At 47.5% G+C, this 20,555-nt stretch overlaps 2 protein-coding genes across 2 annotated transcripts; one reads left to right on the top strand and one right to left on the bottom strand.

Moving 5' to 3' along the window:
- The first annotated feature begins 93 nt into the window (after positions 1-93).
- On the top strand, positions 94-4,489 carry LOC8031637 (DNA ligase 3). Its single transcript, XM_040205630.3, has one exon. It carries the CDS (start codon positions 94-96, stop codon positions 2,650-2,652), a length of 2,559 nt encoding a protein of 852 aa, XP_040061564.2. The 3' UTR covers positions 2,653-4,489.
- LOC115318456 (dynein axonemal assembly factor 5) lies at positions 2,982-20,252 on the bottom strand. The gene is made up of 10 exons (XM_042286096.1): positions 19,610-20,252; positions 17,466-17,658; positions 16,093-16,166; positions 15,099-15,331; positions 13,956-14,153; positions 10,768-10,908; positions 9,580-9,742; positions 8,126-8,385; positions 6,388-6,661; positions 2,982-3,098 (listed from the first exon to the last, which is right to left on the bottom strand). The coding sequence occupies exons 1-10, from the start codon at positions 20,223-20,225 to the stop codon at positions 3,028-3,030; spliced, it is 2,223 nt and encodes a 740-aa protein (XP_042142030.1). The 5' UTR covers positions 20,226-20,252; the 3' UTR covers positions 2,982-3,027.
- Positions 20,253-20,555: the final 303 nt, after the last annotated feature.

The raw sequence follows: 20,555 nt of genomic DNA on the forward strand, positions 1-20,555 counted from the left end.
CGACGCATGTGTGTGTATCTGTGTCTCTGTTGACGCGGTTGACGAGCTGCTGCTGAGCGTGTTTGTTATGTTTTACGATTTAGTTCGAAAAGGATGGCAGACACCCGATTTTGCATAGAGTACGCCAAACGCGGCACAGCCGGCTGCAAGAAATGCAAGGCAAAGATCGACAAGGAAGTGCTGCGGATCGCCAAGATCGTACCCAACCCGTTTTCGGACAGCGGAGGCGACATGAAGCAGTGGTTTCACGTCGACTGCATCTTCGAGCAACTCTCGCGGGCGCGGGCGACCACCAAAAAGATCGAAGAAGCCGAAGACTTGGAAGGCTGGGCAGACGTTCGGCCCGACGACCGTAAGGTGGTCCTCAAACACATCGATGAACTTACCAGCAAAGCCGGCGCTTCAGGCGCGACGCCCAACAAACGAAAATTGGCATCCCCGAAAGGATCCCCGTCCAAGAAGCAGAAGCTCGAACTTGCATCCCCGAAAACGTCGCCTGGATCAACCGCTACGACACAGAGCGACTTCAACGTAGCCGATCTCGACGACGTACCGTCCAAGAGCACTTCCAAAGACGATTCGTTCAAGGAGTTTCGTCGCCTCTGTGCCGCCATTTCGGAAGAGTCGACCTACACGGGCAAGACAGCCATAGTGGCCAAGTTCTTCAAGGAGGGCTCAACGGGCAAGGGTTTCACCGGAGACCTGTACCTCTGGACCAAGTTCCTGCTGCCAATGGTCAACAAGCGCGTCTACAACCTCCAGAGCAAGCAGCTGGTCAAACTCTTCAGTCGGATCTTCGGCAATGGCTGCCTAGAAGAGATGGTCGAAGACCTCGAACAGGGGGACGTTGCGGAAACGGTGCGAATCTTCTTCGAAAAATATGGTTCGCCTGCTTCCAAGAGCAAGCTGACCCTGCAAGACGTGGACCACTACTTAGACCGGCTGTCCAAGCTTACCAGGGAAGACGACCAGGAACAACTTTTGAGGCACCTCAGTGTCCGCTGCACGAGCAACGACCTCAAGATGGTCGTTCGACTCATCAAGCACGACATCAGGATCAACTCGGGACCCAAGCACATTCTCGAAGCGCTCCATCCCAACGCCTATCAGTCGTTTCAGGCATCTCGGAACCTTGAAGACGTCGTGCGGACTGCAAAAGAAGGGAATGTCAGCGTGTCTGCAAGTCTCATGACTCCAATGATTCCGATGCTGGCTGAGCCATGTGGATCTCCGGATGCCGCCTTTGCTAGGTGTCCCGACGGGATGTACGCCGAGATCAAGTATGATGGAGAGAGGGTTCAGCTTCACAAGCAGGGATCCAATTTCCTCTTCTTCAGCAGAAGCTTGAAGCCAGTGTCTCCCCACAAGGTACAGCACCTGAAAGACTTCATCCCCAAGGCATTTCCGCATGGCAAAGACCTTGTATTGGACAGCGAAATCCTGATGGTCGACACGCAGGCCGGGAAGCCATTGCCGTTTGGCACTCTCGGCATCCACAAGCGCGCGGCGTTCAAGGACGCGTCTGTCTGCCTCTTTGTCTTCGACTGTCTCCACTACAACGGCCGCAGCCTCCTTGACACGCCGCTGCGACAACGCAGGGAAGTCTTGCAGGCCAACATGACTCCCATCAAGAACCACGTCATGTTCAGCGAGAAGCACGTCATCAAGACGCGTGACCAGCTACAAGAACTCATAGCAGATGTCCTTAACCAGGGTCTCGAAGGCCTCGTCCTCAAAGACCCGGATGGTGTCTATGAACCTGGCAAGAGACACTGGATGAAGGTCAAGAAGGACTACTTGGAGGGAGGGAGCATGGCTGACTCAGCAGATTTGGCTGTTCTTGGAGCTTACTTCGGGACGGGCAACAAGGGGGGCATTATGTCCATTTTCCTCATGGGATGCTGGAATCCAGCTACGGGACGTTGGTGCACGGTCACCAAGGTCCATGGTGGCCATGACGACGCAACCCTGGAGCGTTTGCAGACGGAGCTGGAGATGACCAAGATCTCAAAGCAGGCAGACCGCGTTCCACATTGGCTAGACGTTCAGAAGCCTCTTGTTCCGGATTTTGTGGCCAAGGACCCCAACAACACCCAAGTCTGGGAGATCTCGGGGGCAGAGTTCACCAGGGCAGAGATCCACACAGCCGACGGAATCTCTATCCGGTTTCCAAGGGTAACACGGATCAGGTACGACAAGACGCCTAAGGAGGCAACCAGTCTTCCCGAGCTGCGGAAGCTCTTCAAGGTGTCCAAAGAAAATCCTTTCGAAGCGGGTAAGAAGACGGATGCTGCCAACAGGTCCCCACAAGGAGAGGACAGCAGTACAAAGAAGTCACCACACAGGTCACCTCAAGTAGAGGACAGTGGTACAAAGAAGCAATCACCCGTTGCTTCATCTCCCAAGAAGAAGAAGCTGTGCGATTTTCCGGACGTCTTTACGGGAGTGACCATGTTTCTTCCGGAAGACCGTCTGCTCAGGAGGTACTTTGTTGCATACGACGGCCACCTCGCTAAAAGCGACAAAGACTCTGTGACGCACGTCTTGAAAGGAGACCGTGTTAAATTGAAAGCTAAAAGGGTCAATTTGAATTGGCTTTGGGACAGTATCAAACTCCAACGACGGCAAGATGAAGCCAAGTACGCATCGTAAAGTACTGTCGTGCTGAGGTACTAATATCTTTGTAAAGCATCATCTCTGTGAGGTATCATCATCAGAACACCTTAGTCCATAGATTGTGTTGGAAATAATGCTTTAACATTTCTTTCAGGACAATGCTGCCAATAGTGCTTTGATAACAAAAGGTGCTTTTAATGTTCTGACAAAAAAAAACAAAAAAACTGGCACTTTATTTGCTGTCATTGCTCCAGCACCAAAGATGCCTGCTTGGATATAACCGCAATGCTCAGCAAACTGTCACTGCAATTATGTAATATTATGTGTTTTATAACACCGCCATCCATAATGAATGCACAAAGCGATCCTGGTTTGAACTGTGTCTTTATTGATGGGTGAAGTGGGTGTAATCTACACGCAAGTATCGTGTGCCTCGTCTAATTCCAGCTGGGAGTCGCTACCCGACAGTTTTCCCAGGACCTCTGAAAAATAAGGAGAAAAAGAAAAGTCACCAAACCTGGATATTTTTGGCAGCATTTTTATTAACAAGCAATTGCTTACAAGCAAGACATTCTCCACGAAAAAGTCAGTTTACACACAAATGAAATATTGCTGTCCGTGCCATCTCCATTAGGTAAGTCAGTGTTTTTCCAACACTAGCAGCACAGTGAAATACCACTCAAACAAACTCCAGCTGAGCAAGCTATTCAGTTCAACAAACTTCAGTGAAACTCCCCGGCAAAACAACGATATGTATAAAGCTTGAAGCTTGTCCAAGTACTAGTTCATTGCACTTCAAATGCCGGTGACAGCCTCAAAAGTTAACCACCAAGTTTGTAAAACCTGTGCAGGGAGTTGAGGTATTGCTATTATACAACTAGTTATACTACTGCAAAAATTGCAGAAAAAAACTGTCTTTACCACAGAAGGGTTTATGAAGTTTGTAGACATATCCTGCTGCGTATTTAAAGGGGAGCTCCGGTGAAATATTGATGGTCATTGGTTTTTATAAAAATGCTGACCATGCGCTAAATATTTACCTTTGAGTATGTCCACCAAATATCTCGTCAAAATAATCATTTTCTTACGAGAAAACTAATTCTAAAAATGACGAGTACATCTCGTTGGTGCCACTCTACTGGCAACAACGAGCGGGGGCATTCCTGACGTCCTGATGTCAAACATTGTATCCAAGAACAGACGACGTCTTGCGTCGAGTAGGGAGCGTCGTCTGCTAGTGACTATGAGCGTCTGCTAGTGAGCATCGTCTGCTATAGTGTGATAGTTGTGGTTTTGTCAATTGCATCTGGCTTTTGGTGATGGGCTGTGGGGTGCAATAACACCACAAAAAAATGCAGCAAAGTGACATGTCATTGGTTTCCGACCGAGAGTTCTCTGCGACAGAAGTGGGTCCAAGCAGTCGGACACGAACACTGGCTCCTAGCCTTCGTGTCATGCTAAAAAAGAGTGTGCAGCTTGCTAGCAAATAAAACCTTCCGTGCCATCCTGCTTCAAAGCGGCATCTGGGTCCACGTGTCGGCGGATCGCAAACGCAGCCCCCACGGGTTAAACCCCGAAGGCAACGACGGCGGATCGAATGGGCCGCGTCCGAAATCTCGTGCTGAAGTCCTAAAACGTTAGCTGGTCGTTGCTTGACTAAGACGAGCTTGACAAATTGTGGTCCATTATTTCCCACGGACGATTGCGGCACCGTTTGGACCTCTTCCGACGCTGGGAGAAACGGGCTCGAGCTCTCTACATGCCGATGTTTGTACATCTGTTGTCACAACGAGATGGCAGACCAGTAAATTTGCAGGTTAGTTTCGGTTTCGGGTGTATTGTATTTGTAAGATTAAAAATGATTTAAAAACTTTGGGGAACAATTTATTTGCTGTGTTAGGCTCGGTTACTTGTGCTCTTTCAGAAAATATGTTTAGGCGAAAATGTCCAAATGCGGACAGCAAGTCGTCTGCTTCTTGCTTGGCGGTTGCTGTGTTGTCACAACGACGCCGAGCTTCGGTTGGCTTTGACTGCAAGGATAGTGGCTAGACCTAAATGCTATATGCCTTAAGGTCTGCCCACTATTTTTTCAATCAGCCATTAAGAGCTCTGCGTTCTGACATCATCGCAACCCCCGTGCAAGAAGCAGACGAACTTACGCTCCACATTGACGCCGGAGCTTCCCTTTAAAGGGCAATCTTTAAGACTACACACTGTGACAGTTTGTGCAAATAGAATTCGGTACTAACGTAACATCCCAGGAGATGCCCCACCCCCAAAAGATAACCTGCCTTCTATTTTTGGTTTGATTTGCTATTTTTTCTTAAACTCCAAAAGATAGCCCACTCCTGGTGATCGAAGTATTTGTATCAATGGTGGCCTTGGTGTAAACGCGGCTAATTAGCAATGGTGGAATATAAGCTAACATTGCTGACTGAGAAGTACGGTCATCTTTGCTTCATTGCCTCCCTCCACAATAAGAAGTTTGGCAAGGACACAACCTAAAATGGCACTTGTTCCAACTTTTCCTGATTGCACACCGAAAGTTGCCCCAGCCCTAATTTTCACCCGATTCGCTCTTGATTACAGGTGGGCTCTCTCGCAGGATAATACGCTAACTCGCAGTTTGCTCTGACGGGAGATTGACAAGCACCGATTTCCGCCGTCCAGGTTTCTCATTCAGGAAGGAGCAGGTAAACGCTTCTTAGACCCGTGTGGTTGTTATTGGGCACGTAAAATAAAATAAGAAATATGTAACAATTGAACAATGATTTAGATTGAGCGTTCCCAAACCTCTTGTTCCCTTGAAATGCATATCTGCCCGAAATGAGAGTTGAGAGACTCCTGCACCATTACATTTGAGCAGCAAGTTATCGCTCCTGATGAGTACTTTCCGCCGCACTACCGTAAAATACCGAGCACCCATCCACTCCACAACGAGCGCGCGTCCCTCAATTTTGTAACATTTGGAAAATACACAAGGGGTATATCTTTACATATTGTTAACTTAATAAGGAGCGCCCATGCCCCAGTTTCACATAATTATATCCGAATTTCGAGTGGGCGCTTGCTCGGGATTTTACGGTGGTAGTCTTGATGACAGCCTTTCAATTGAAACAAAAGAACCTGAAAGAAAAAACAAACAGCGATCGGTTATTTTTTTAGCAGTGTCGCTTTACGTAGAATTTATAATGGAAGAGCCGTGACCAAAAAAACAAACGTGCTTCCTCGACCTACCCACCCAAACGTCCCGTATGCAGATGATATGCAGATCTGGGAAGCATTATGCGACAATTTGATGCCCAATTCTACAAAATCTAATAACATTGTGACACACTAAATTGATAGCCAACATTACTCTATACCCGCAGACAGCTCTCTGTGACCATACATTCGAACCTATGTGTGCACGAGCGACTCGAGCACCGACGAAAGTTCCGCACAAGCACTCTTCGCTTTTGAAATGCCACGAGAAGTTGTCCACAAGTACAGACCTACTAACCTTAACACCATGACACTACGACGTCGGGCGATGCCACAACATGACCAGGCGTCATGTGTGCGAGGTCGTGCCTGCTAAATTAAGCGAGCTATGGGTTACGTGGTCACATGACATGACCACGTAACCCATAGCGGTGCCTTGCCTGATTTAGCGGGCATTAGCACAAGAAATTTAACCGATAACGCGGCGATGGCCGAACGGATCCGAACTCCGCCTTTGTTAGAACACATACTGGATCGAAACCGTGGAACCGTCCGACGGAGACCCACCCGAACAGGCGTTGCGCACGGCCGGACTGGCATCCGCAGAGTGCAGCTCGAGGGCATCCACCACCTCCTGGAGTCCTTCCATGGCCAGGACCTCGAGCGCCCTCGCGGCCGCCACGCGCACCTCCGTTGACACGTCGTCCAGGCGGCCGACGAGCGCCCGGCTCGCCACAGGCTCGGGCGCGCAAGCCGCCGCAGCCCGGCATGCCAAGGCGCGCACCTGCGGCTGGGCGTCTTCCAGGAGCGAGAGGACGGCACCCACCACCTCGGCGCTGGCCTGCCAAAAAGAGGGGCAAGAAACGACCGGCCAGATGGTTACCGGAATGCTTTTGTCATTGCACCTCGGCCATGTGGAACAGGGCAGCTGGTGCAAAGATGTGCGCCGATACAAAACCAAAACCCCAAAAAGTGTCTTCAAATTTTTACAACGAAGCTGTTATGTGCTAGGGCCTGGGAACAAATGCATCCGCGGATGTTGACAGAAAACTCCCCGTTGGTTGTGGCAAGTATGAATAAATAAAAATAAAGGAGGAGGCAACCAGCGTGAGTTAGCCTTCTTTGCCACTGTTAGATAGTGAGGTCCTGATGCCAATTGTTATCTTCTCTAGGCATCGTCCCCGAGGTCGTCCTAGAAGACGTCCTTGAGGTTGTCCTTGAGGTCGTCCTAGGCGTCGTCCTCAAGGTCGTCCTTTAGGTCATCCTAGACGTCGTCCTCGAGGTTGTCCTTGAGGTCGTCCTCGAGGTCATTTTAGAAGTCGTCCTTGAGATCGTCCTAGACGTCGTCATCTAGACATCGTCCTAGACGTCGCAAAAAAAAAACGCTTCGCTGGTCCTCCAGCTTCACATAAAATGGAAGGGCTCAACAATCTTTTTTTTTAACATTGTAAAATGTTGGATTTGTTTAATATTTTTCTAAAATGAGTCAATTTAGTGGTTTTTGATGATGTTCAGAAAGTTTCTAACGGACTCTTTCCAAACGTCCGTGCCTCTGCCTGTCCGCCATTGCTTGATCATGCAATCCGAGCCTGTATTAGATATGAGGGCTGCATTGGCGCTCAGCATTTAATCGGCTCTGCTCGAATTTAAAACAAGCGATGAGTCGGCAATCGGGGAGGACTCCAATCTAATCGCGCGCTTCATACCCAAGAGACGGCGACCATCACTGCTGCTCGATGGACCTTTAAAAAGGGTCTATTTGAATCATATGCTTATTTTCACTAATTAAAATGTTGATTAGAAGTAGTTAACGATTTAGCCAATTATACTACTAATTAGCAGAAAACATTTCTTTTTTCTCAACCAGACTGTTCATAGCAATTTTTTAGAGTCTTCTCTGAAATACCCAGTATTATAATGCAACTTGTCTTCTTTTTTTTTTTTTTCTTTTTTTGTAAGCATGAATTTGAAATGTAGGTCGCATCAACATTTGCGACAATGGAGGAACGGCAGAGCACCTGTCAAAGGCCTGCTCTTACGGCGTTTAAAGGTGGTTGAAAGAGTGGCAGCAGAAGTCTGCGGCCGCACCGACTCCATACACCATCATTCGCAGCACTCCCCAACTATGTGCGACTTATGCCAAGGTGCGACACATAAATCAACTTTTTCATGAACACTGCCTTTTAGAGGAATGTGGCTTGTAGACCGGAAAATACGGTATGCCAAAACCGGAAAGAGTGCTTCGAAAGCCCTGACGAGAGAGACGCAGTCCGAGGAGTCCGCAATGCGATGCGGAGCAGCGCACCTGCAGGGAGGGCAGGGCCTCAAGGAGCTGGAGCAGGCAGCGGAGCGCCGCGCTGCGTGCGGGCAGGCAGGGCCTCCCCTGGGCAGTGAGCAGGGGCAGGAGCGCCCTGAGGGCGGCGTGGGCGCACTGGGGCGACAAACCACGCCCGTGGCAGAGCGCCTGCTGCAGTACAGATGCCGCCTGGGGCTGCCACTCGGGCCGGCGCTGGACCCCATTGAGCAGGGCCACCAGCGAGGGGACCAGGTCTCCGCTCTGGGTACCTGCACACGATTGGCCGATCGTGATTAAACGTGAGGGTGCTCGTGATTGGTCGCTCGGTTGGTTATCACGATAAGTCGGTTGGTCAATCGTTATGGGTCAGTTGGGGAATCGTGATTGGTCAGTTGGTCCATCACGATCAGTCGGGGGTCACACAGCATCACTGGAGCAATCACAGTGTGTCACGTGGGCAAGTTCTATTGGTCACATTGTAGGTTATTACAATCAGTCAGTTGGTCAATCACTGTTGGTCAGTTCGGAAATTGTGTTTGCTCAATCACAATCAGCCAGTAGGTCAGAAAGTGTCACTTGGTAAATCACAATGCGCCACATGGGTGATTACAATCTGTAACTTAGTTGGTTCAGCACAATGGGCTAATCACTGTCACCGGTTAGCAAATCATGGTCAATCAGGATTGGTCAGATGATCAGCAGAAAACGTAGAAGATTCTAACTGCATTTTTTTAACCAAATAGAGGAGAGCTTATAATATACCGTAAGGAGTAAAATGACCTACACGTGCTATGCACATACTTTTAAACCTCGTTTGGTAACGTGCAATGAAACCCCGAAGCAGATTCATCAGCTTAGAGGGGACAGGCCGACAAACATAGGAAAAGGACCTTGACCTGCATAGGTTTCAGTGGCCAGTATCATCGCAGCTGTCTCTTCTGCCTGCACAGACCCAAGCGGACACTAATATCACAGCCGCCAAGTCCACCCGTATAACCTGGAATCACTAAATAAGGTTTATGTATCATCGAGTTGCCATGAAACAGTCCACAACACAAGTTCCAGTAAGCAACGTCAGTGCAGCTGTCTACTGTTCCAGCAAAGTCTTCTTTCATAGGTTTTGGATGTGTAGCATCCCTGCAGCTGTCTATTCAGCCTGCAATATCAATGTAGCTGCCTACTACCTGCAGCAACATCAATGTAGCTGTCTACCGTACCAGCAGAGATCCGGTTGCATGACGTCCTACAAGCTGACTAAAGGTTACCTCCACAAGTGCTGAGTGTGCAGCACCCCGAAGCTGCTTCTCTGGACTACAACATCAATGTACTAGCTGTCTACTGTACCAGCATAGGTCTGGTTGCACAGATTCCTTTGAGCTGACTAGTTTTCTTCTATAGCTACTGGTGAACAGCACCCAGCGCAGCTGTCTATTTTGCCTCCACGACACTAGGACGGCACCCACCTGCATGAGTGACAAGTTCCCTGAGGGCGTCCCAATGTGCTGTCTTGGTGTGCGGTCGGTTTTCGGACAGGTCCTGGATCATGTCCTTGCCGTAGACAACGGACATGTCCTCTACGCTGGGAAGGCTCAGCATTCCGGACAGCTGGCGTAGCAGCATCCCAACCTGTGTGTGGGCGCACGCAAAGATGAGGGACAAGGAAAATTCAGGTGATCCATCGCAAGAGCAGACGAAACAAAAGTGCAAGCCAGTCAAAGTGCAAAACCACTGGAAAAGCATTACTTCGCTGTTAGACAAAGTCACTGAACCAAATTCATAAATATGCCTGTTAAAAAGCAAACCATCAAGTAGGACTATTACCCCATTAGAGGCATATAATAATAGCTAAACAAAAGCCTAAAGGCCCGTTCACACTCTTGCGACTGCTTGCGACCTCTTAAACCTGGGTTCCTTAAAACTTCTTAAACCAGAGAACACACTGGCGCCATCTATTGGGAAGCAGTGTAAACTCGGCGGTCCGGCATATTTTTTTTTATTTCTCGCGCAATATCCTTTCTTTTTTGACTCGAAAAGCTTTTGTCAATGTTATAAACGAGCCTTTCTATGGGTATTACGCACATTTGACCTCGGAAATCCCGCAAAACCTTCGCTTTTGTGAAATGCAGTTCTAGGGTCACCGCATAGATGGCGCCACAATGTCAGTGTGTTCCCTCATTCTAGAAACATTTAAGAAGTTGTAAGAGATCGCGTCTCTCTCAGTCGTACTCGGTCGCAAGAGTGTGAACGGGCCTTAACGCTTGGAGAAGCTGGCCAAGACTTAAGGTCACTGGGGCAGTGCTGATCATATGACTGAATTTTTCTTTTTTGCATCATGAAGCCAGCATACTAGAGCTTAGAACCAATAACATTGGTTAATAGGTAAAATTAACAGTTAATGAATTAAGAACAGGAAGCACGTAGGTTGTCAACAAATCGAAGCACTTCTAAATTTTGTGATAACTATCATAATGAATTGTTTCTTCAGATGGGCCCATAAACAGCAGTCTCTTTGATGGTACACAACTATAGAGTTGAGTTTAAAGTAAATGGACAATGTGCAACATCAAGCAGATGGTACAAGAAAGCCCAAAGGAGTGAATGTAAGGGATATTAAAATAGATGGTCTAACGTCGAAAGATCTTATTATGCACCTTGTCTGAGATGCAGTCATCCTGAGAGGCGGCCTGCACCCCAAGGCAGGAGGCGAGCAGTTCCTTGACGGAGAGGTCCATGGGGTCTTGTACTGAGGCCAGGAGTGCCTCCATGCTTCCCAGCACCTCAAGCTGGCTTCTCTGCAAAGCACAAGGAGCATATGCATTCTGTTGAGCTCATGCAATGATGATGCGGTGGCAGTGACAAGTATTGCAAGCATAGCAGTGTTGGGGAAACTCACTTTTTAGAAACATAAGTGTACATGAAGTAATCATTTACGAGTACTTGAGACATACCAGAACCGGTACTTTAACTACATGCTTTGAGTACTTGAAACTTCACCCTAAGCAGAACCTGGGGGAATGTGTTCCTACTTTTAAGTATATTTTTCTGGTACTTTCAAAAAGAGTGTAGTGTTCTGTGAATATTCGAAATTTCGAATAGTGGTTCTGAATAGTTGACTATTTGATATTCGCTTCGAAATGAGCTTCCATATTCAAACTTTTCGAAGTTTTGATTGCAGCAGATTAACCTCGTTGAGTGCACTTCTTACCAAGCGCCGGTGCTCTGCAAAGACGTAACACTCGCGGAGGTGTCGCTTCTCAGCAGTGCACCAGGGCTCAATAAGAAGCACACCTTAAAAGAACACCGACAATTCAAAATCATATTTTTTTTTTTATTATTATCCCAAATGACTGAAAACGATGCCTGGACGTTACCCTATAAAGTCAAAACTTGGGAACTGAGTATTTGAGAAGTAAAAATACTTTCAGCCTTTCCACTCTGGTGAAGAAGGAAGACCAGCGAAGCTGTACTATGGGGGGAATGAAGTAATGGCCGGCCGCAAGTCGGCAAGCCAGAGTGGAAAGGCTCGAAATGTAGCCGCTGTCGCTCATAGATGGCGGTAGCCGTCCAGAGTTTTGTGTCATAATTTCTTTGCTGTTGAACACGATACTGGGGAAACTAGCCCTTAACAGCTCCGCTGTAAAAACAACTTCCCAAAGTCGAACTTGAAGTTCCCGCAGGATCCGTGCCAGTGTAGTGACGTCAAAGATTGAGTCGTCCTGCAACTCGAGTTACTCTCACGCCTCCGAACTGTCCCGAACCGAAGTGCCGTGTTCGCCCGTGTCATGCAATCAACTGCTCTTCTCCGTGCCTGTCGCCTATCACTGTGAGCTAACGACGCTCATTCCCGAATTTGAAGTTCTTTTAGGGTCCTTTAGCGATCCCCAATTCTTTGAAATGGTTTGAGTCTAAAGACAATGTGCTGTGGACTATTGGGGGTGACGAAAGTCTCGCCGGTTCTGCGTGAAAGGCTGCCCCGGCGGTGTCACAATGAAAACTACAATACGCAGACACCAAACCCAGTAGTTTTGTCCGTTTGGCGATTTCCTTTTTGAAGTCTGAGAGATCGTCGGGCACCTAAAAAAGAAAACTTTGTCTGATTCGCCGACTCACCGATCATCCTCAGTGCTATACATGTGATGAGCGCCGCCAGCACCACCATGTTTTTCGAGGGAGGGTAAAAAGCCAAAAGGCGACATCACACTGGACTCTGATTTTCGCTATTTCAAAAAGAAGGGCCGAAGCGTGTTTGCAACTGCGTTAAAAAGACGTGTTTTACGAATGCTGTTAGTAAATATTATAGAAATGTCACTTACAAAGCTTCTAAATTTGATATTTTTGACGCCAGAAATAAAAAGAAGCGAGGAACCGAGAAGAGGCAAAGAAAAACAACAAAAACATGCGTGCACGTGGGAATTTCTTTTTTTTGGGGGGGGGGGGGGGGGGGGGGTTGGTTTTGTTTGTCTACGAGTACAATTTGCATTCTTTTAGACAACAAAAAAAGAAAAACAACTTTTGGGGTGGCAGTGCCCATTTAACGGAGTGGCCTGCACCAATCAACACCCGGAAAAGTATGAATATCGCGACTGCGTGCTTGGGGAAAAGCACGTCTTCAAAGAGGGATGGTGCACCCACACGCCCGTTGTACTCAGAAAGAAACGGAAACCTTGTGAATGTTAATACAGTGATGTCTCGTTAATAAGTGCACCTATGTTCGCCCCAAAAAAGCGTTCATAGCGCGAGTTGTCCATAATAACAAGACAAAAATGCATGTATTTGGCCTATTCGTCCCCAAAAGTTTTATCTACTATATTAGTGGGGTATCCATATTTTTGGAGTCTTTATCAATGAGAGATGACTGCACCTACATTGCAGTAATATTTTCAAAATTAAACTGCAGCTGTTATGCAAAAATATACATTAGCCAGAGATGCCCTGACAATTACCTGCTTGTATCATTTATAATCCTTTCTTCTTTTTTTTATTTTTTTTCAAATTTGAGATGGGGGAAGATTATTTGCATACAGTGAGATATGTAAACCAACTCGTTTAGGTTTGGCTGGGCATCTTTATAGCTATAATTTTATGTCAAATCTGTTGTTTACTTTCAATCCCAACGCATCACACTTTTTGGTGTCAAAGTTCATAAATAAATATATAAGTTATCTCATAAATGGACGAGTGGAAGCTTAGGAATAAGCTCCGCGAGTTCAGCTGGGTTTTCGTTAAAACATTAGTAAAAGGCTCAATGAAACTATTTCATATTTTTGCAGGAAACATTTGACCAAAACCACTATTTGCTTTGAATTCACTTTGAACTCAAAATCCACTATTCACACATGGCTACAAAAGTGTGATGGTTGACTTCCACTTACATTTTCTCAATTTGGTTTGTGATGGATGGTCGACACTCATGACAAAATCATGCAGCCAATTGTTAACAACCTTTGCTTCTCAGGTCAAAGGGTAGGGTTCTTTACTTCACGACCGGTGCGCAAACATTAAGGATTACGTCCAACTTGCGTCTTCGGCAAGCTAGATCCGTCAAACTCGGTCAACTTTTCTCCGGATTCTCCAGTTTTATCCCGAATACCCACAGCTATATGCAGTAATCTTCCAATGAGCGGGGCTCTCGTTACAGTATATCCAACACAGTTTAGAAGAACAAGAATTCAAAGATATAAAAGCACCAAAGAACACAACCACAAAAGAGGCAAACAGAGCTTATAACATTAACGGAACTTTGAGCACAAAATTTATAATTTACAACAAGCAGGTTGTACAATGACCTTACTAGCGTACGGCGTCCTTCCAACAGTAATGTGTGGGAATAGTTTCGTACCGTGTCGGCAGCGGCGCCAGCGTACTGGAACAGGATGGCGAACAGGGGCTGGGCGTACGGTCGCAGCTTCTCCTCGGGGCAGGGCCTGACCAGGGCCGCAAAGGCGTGCAGTGCCCCCGTCGAGAACGGGCCCCCAAAGGCCGTGAGCCAGCACTCGGGGCTTACAGAGGGGCTCACTGCCTCGAGGCTCATTGTCACCTACGAAACAAGATATGCCAAACGCTCTAATTAGTACTCGCGCAGGAGAGGTTCCAAAACAGAGGAGATCACTGCACTATCTTAATCGCAGTTAGCGGGAACACGGGAGCGCGTGGCATATGGTACCGTCAAAACGTTCCGAAATGCTCGGCACACAACTGTGCCACATCCGTATTATTGCCGTTGCAGTTGCGCATTGGTCCGTCGGAGCGCTCTGATGGTACCCGAGGTCACGCTCTCCCATGTTCCTGCTAACTGTGACCAAAACAGTACACCTACAAACCTTTTTGTCCCAGCGTCGTAGAGTAAATGGGGAATATGTGGTCCTACAATAGACGTGACGTTTTCCAGTTTGCATGTTTCCATTATGATGGTTAGACAGGCTTCATATTTGTTGGCTTCTCCTCTCGTATAGACCGACGCGCTGTTTACAAACAAGCCCTCGTTTGCCCACACCAGGTGTGGGCGCTGCGCGTGCGCCGAAACCGAATTCATGCGAAGTGAATCGTCTGCGCATGCGCAGTGCAGTCGACAGCGCCACCGCAGCTGCGTGACGTCACGGCCGCGTGTTGGTCTATAAGATGAAGCAAAAAAATAAGCGGCAGAATACCGTAGTATTTCACAAATTATCAGCGAGAGAAGCACGGATAGACACGATAATGCCCTCAAGAGGTCTCTACTGCGGATGTATGCCACTCACGTCAGGACGGAGACGAAAAATTAGACACCATCGGTTCAGTCCCAGTATTATTCGTCAAAGATATTCCTAACATAGTTCAGTAGAAAAGATTAAGTAGGCAAAAATATAAAATAAACAAGGGCAATACACCGATAAAGCAGCTACTGAACGGACCTCTCAGAAATAACAAAAACAGATGTCTGAAAATTTAGAAGTGTCCGAAAAATTGGGTTTCGTCGAGGCGGTTTCGAACGAAGCACACTGACCCAGCTGAGAACTTCCTCCTCGTCCCTGCAGAGGGCGGCGATGAGCACGGGCATGGCCGCCCCCAGGTGCGGAGCCGCGAGGGTCCCCGCGTACCCGAAGGTCTCGTTGAGCAATCTAGCCGCGCGTCGGCGCTCCTCCACCCGCCACGCCTCTAAGTCCTCCAGAGCCACGCCGATCAGGTGCCCCAGATGGCGCTGCACCAGCAGGCGGCAGCCATCTGCCTCCACCGCGGCTGACGGAGAAACTGCCGTTAGCATGGTGCGTGGAACGTGCCTCCCACTGGTGCGTTTAGCGCGTCCTCGAATGTGGCCCCCTCAAACGTCCTCAAACGTGGTCCTCAAACATCCCTCGAACAGCGGTGGAGGTGGGTGTGGCAAACGCCTTTGTTCTGCTGCAGGCCACTCTCCGGCTTGACAAACCATGGAAGCGTCATCAGCCAGAAAACAGACGACCTCATTACAGAGGTCGTCTGTAATGGCAAACGACGGCGCCTTCCGGCGCCGTCTGTTGCCATTACAGGACGACCTCCAAAGAATGGGCAGTTTGGGATGCTAAACACACCAGTCAAAGACTCATTCCAGACACCACATTGAGTGTGTTACGAAGCCACTGTCGTGACAGCATTACAGCGACTCTCTGTGATGGCGCCAGTTGTTCGACACGAACGAGAAAGTTTGCAACAAATAACAAATGCAATAGCGGCGCTCAAGCCCGTGCCAACGAGGTGGCCAAACTAAAGCTGCTCTGTAAAAGTGGTTTAGGAGAATCTAAGCAACTTCAAATGTCAAACAGATGGCATAAGTTTATAACTGTGCGAGCGGATTGCATAAAAACCCTCTCTTCAACAGCTGATGGTAGTGGTACTGCGAGATAAGGCAATGGCAATGGTTTCCGTTTAAATATTTATGGCAATCTGACTGTTTTCTTTTTAATACATCCTTTTTGAGAACTATGTGAAGCCTAACTTGCGATGTTGGGTAAAACAAAACTCACCATAACGCAGACCTTGATCATCGACGTAGAGCCCACCAACCATTCTCCACAGCTCCACAGCTTTGTCCCTTACGCTAAAACCGACAAGAACATGCACACAAGAACAATGCACTATTCAATTTAATTTATAGCCACAGGCACAATTTTATGTTATTAACCGATTTCTCCAGTACAAAAGTAATATTTTTAATATTATGGTATTAATACTAAACCAAATTACCACTTATTTTAACTATTTTCTTATAAGCTCTTGAGTTGTCCAATGTGCATTTATTTTTATCTTCGTTGGAGTTCTACATTTTCATTTGTCTAAATCTTGTATAATCGTCTTTTGGCAGGACTGTGAAGCTCAATAAACGCAAGAAGGAAGATTACTAAACCAGAGTGCTCTTGAGCTGCTCCAGATCGGCAAATGAAATTCACCATTTTCAAAATAACTGCTGCACCCAACAATAGTAGAAGCTTGAGAGTATTTCGTTTCCTCTCCCCAGTTTTTCTTTGCAAAGGTCAGAAAAAAAGGAAACAAGGAATCTTTGTACAAATTTGGAAGACAAGATACGTAATCCATAATGGGCATGAGGTGATGTTTGTGGAGCTGAACCCTAGTCCCTGCCGTTCAGAAGAGCCAGAGGTATCTAGCCTTACTGCCCAAAGTTTGGTACCAACTTCTCGATTGTTCCACCTACCAAATATCCTCAGAGTAGGGTAGTTCTTAGGCCTTCAACGGTCCTCGGCGAACATCTACGGCAGCGGTTAGACATCCGAAAGTGTTCGCCTAAAGGGGCAACTGCGTGCAATGCGGGAGGCGTTGCTATTTTTTATGCCTATGACGAACTAGAGACATTATGTTCACACAATGTTTTGCTTTACTGGGGTTATTTATCGTTTTAAAAGTAAATGTTCCACGCATGATATGCACGAGATGGTTGCTTTGCATGTCAGCTTCTCTGGCAATAGTGGCAATTGGAGTGACGGCTCTTCCGATTTAGACTTTTAACGCTTTCTCAGAATTGAATTCAGAGGCTGAGCGCTCACCGTCCGACAAAAGAGCTTCGTAAAGTGCCTCCGGTTTGGAATCTGAAACCGCCGAAATGCTGCGAGAGCGGACATAAAAGTGGAAATCGAATGGAAGAAAGCTGTCAGCTTTTCACCTTCAGTATTTTCATATGATGATTCTAAACCTGAACAATTCGCAAGCACTGCACGTGCTCCCAGCAGATAATCAAGAAAAAGACCTGCGCATTGATCCCTTCTTTGTACCATTCTTTTGGAAACAAAACCCGGCCACTGGGAAACACCTTTCGTGAAAAAAAAGAACTTAACCGTCAAGAGGTTAAAATAGTGGATTCCCCATCAGACAAAATGGCAGTCACCTGTTGATCTGATCGGTGAGGGAAATCAGCATGATGTGAAGCACGTTGGGGCCAAAGTCCTTGGCCAGCCACCTGGCCACAGCCGTGACCATGGCCAGACGAACGGCCGTAGAACGGTCGTCAAGAAGTTCGGCCACGGTGGACGCGATGGTTGGCGTGAGGGACCGGCAGTCACCTTGCTCCAGGATCGGTCCTGTGTCGCGCAATCGACATTTTTCAAAGTTGATTGGCAATAGAGAATGAACAATTATACGTAAAATATGTCGCATAGCATTTCCCCGGATGAAAGATTCCCTATGGAATCTACTGGATAAATGAGCATTTAAATTCAGCAAAACTTTATTTCAATAAAAGGTTAATCTTTTTTTTTTTAAAAAAAGGTGGCTAACAAGTTAGGTTTGAAAATGCACACAAAATTACGAACTCAATCTGCGAGGTGAGTTAAAGTTAGAGGCCTTTAAATTTTCATTCAGATAAAACTTTCAACTCAAGTAACGATGATGAAAGCTGGTTCTGTACTGAGTACATATACGAGTACTTATTAGCTTTCAACAAAAAAATTACCACAAATGACTCTAGTTGAGATGTTGCTTCTCAGCTTTCTACGAGTGATTGATTTACATCCATGGTTCGATGGGCGCATCCAGTAGCAACTTCGGGTGTCAAGGAGCTTGCGCTCCTTCCAAAAGACGGCAAAAAGCGACTTCCGGTGTCTGTAACTCCGGAGTAAAGGAGTCGCGCTCTCATGCACCAAGTCCTCAGATGGTGCGCGAGGGGCGAAAGGAGCGCGGTATGACATATTTCCGGATCGCTGACGAAGTTCCGGTGCTGAAAGAGGAAAAAACAAAATGGCGGGAGAAGCTGTGTCGGCTGTGGTGGGTCTGCGATTTGCTCGCTTTCGTTAATAAAAAGTGCTCAAGGTAAGACGAACCACGTGTTCGAATTTCATCTCCAGCTCAGGCTCTTTTCGGGAAATGCCTCGGAGCGTATTTCGTCTGTTTTGGATATGTTCAAAAAACCACTAAACGTTCATTTGACGCCGCGCTTCGATTGCCATTGCACGGAAACTGTGATTATCAACGACAGTCCTGTTCATGATGAACAGAGCAAGGCAGGGTATGAATGTGACTTTGGGGACACTCGCGCAGAACATGATCCCGATTAATGTTTCGTTTGCGTTGCTAAATTGGGGTGTGTGAGACGTGGGCTGACACTTGCTTCGGCCGACAATACCTTGATCGCCAAGTGCGGCCGACTTCCAGTGTGTATACAAATACATTTTATAGGAAGTTTGTAAAGAAGTGCAGAACAAATGTCTGGCCGTATAAAAGTATCGTAACTGGCGGGGTAGATTGGCTGAGCTCCATATTTTGCACGTGTTGACGTTGTTTCCTGTTTTTATAACCGTAGCAGCTTTTGCACCGCCCTGCAAAGGGCTAGATTGCTTTAAACAGCAGCACTGATGCCTACAGTAACTCGTTTTTTCTCTAACGACCTTGTCGAGGCTTTTTCGATACCAGCATTAATTAAAAGCGATAGTGCTCTGCATCGTCTGCTTCCATATTATTCGGAGACAGTCTGCCACAGGGAAGGAAGTGGAAACTGCGTAAGAGCAGTTGAAGAGACGTGCTTTTTTTGCCGTTCAGTAGGAGCTTCGAGGTCTCCGATTTGAGTTATTCCGTTTAAGCTGAGGCAGCCGCTACTGAACTCGCCCAATGTCAACTAATGTACTACGTTTCACTTTGCGACGAACCACAAAGAAAACGCTATGAGCCATCTCAGTCAATACAGTGATGCGAGTGTGTCACGTGACCACGTGCATCCCACAACACTCCGTATCTCCCGAACGCCACGTGACACTCGCACGATTTGGTTTGGCTTCTACGGGCTGTAGCGTCTCCTGCAGTCTATCACAAGAAGAAACGGATTTAGGAACCGCGAATAACATAGGCACGCGTTCACAGTATCCGACCGTGGCAGTGGTCTTTTACACCAACGCTCGGCTTCTGATGTCATGCCACTGTGGTGGCGCTGCTGTCGGTACGGCGCATGCGTGGACGCTACTTTACGCGAGTCTGGTTTCTGCGCATGCGCAGTGCCCATACCTGCAGTATGGGAAAACGTGCACCTCCCCCCTCTCTTACCGAGCGCCTGCATGGCGAGCGTGCGGACTGCCGAATGCTGATGCCTGAGCGCCTGCAGCAGCGGCTCCAGCATGGAGTCGCATTGCAGGTGGAAGTGATCGGGTGCCGCTTTTTCCAGCTGAACGACGCACCGACACGCTTCTTTCCTCACTTCGTAAAAGGCGTCCCACAGACAGGCGCACAGCGTGACGACGACGTCGTTGAGATGCTTGGCGCACTTGGCCCCGGCGCCCATGATAGTCCGCGTCAGCGCTTGCGCTTCGAGGAGCCGCACTTCCTCCGACGTCTCGCCATGCCCGTCGGCACCGCAAAGCCTCCGGCGGAGCGTCGGCACGATCTTACCGATCACGTCGTCCGACAGCGGCAGCATCGAGCTGATGTCGAGCAACAGCTGAGCGGCGAGCTCGCGACATCGTTCCGTGGAGTCAGCCAGCGCGCCGAGAACGGGTCCTATGACGACGGAGACGAGCACCTTGCGCTTGTTCTCGGGTAGGTCGGCGTGCATCGTGTTTACGATGGAGCAGATGTTCTCCAGGGCCCGTTTGCGAACGAATTTGTCGCCCTCCTCGAGCCTTTCCAGCTCGAGCAAGACATCGCGGAAATCGTCGTCCGCCATTTTTCAAGCCCAGAGCGTTGCCCTAACAACGCAGAAAGAAGAATATATTACAAATCAACTATAAACGCTAAATAAATATTAATTTATCGTTTTAATTGTGAGATAAGTAAGTTATAATTTAATTTTTTTTAATTAAAAGTGGTAAAACTGGTGCTTAAAAATAACTATAGATAATGTAGTAGATCTTTTCTTTGAAGTGGACGTTTTTTCGCGTCACCTAGCCAGGGCTTACTGGTTAGCCTGAATTCGACACCTAATTGCTATAACCATAATATAACGGCAATTAAAGAATTGAAATACTTGAAATGTTTTATATTATGGGAGTTAATT

This window comes from Ixodes scapularis, unplaced genomic scaffold (assembly GCF_016920785.2).
Source record: "Ixodes scapularis isolate PalLabHiFi unplaced genomic scaffold, ASM1692078v2 PGA_scaffold6__148_contigs__length_123643588, whole genome shotgun sequence".
NCBI classification, from domain to species: domain Eukaryota; kingdom Metazoa; phylum Arthropoda; class Arachnida; order Ixodida; family Ixodidae; genus Ixodes; species Ixodes scapularis.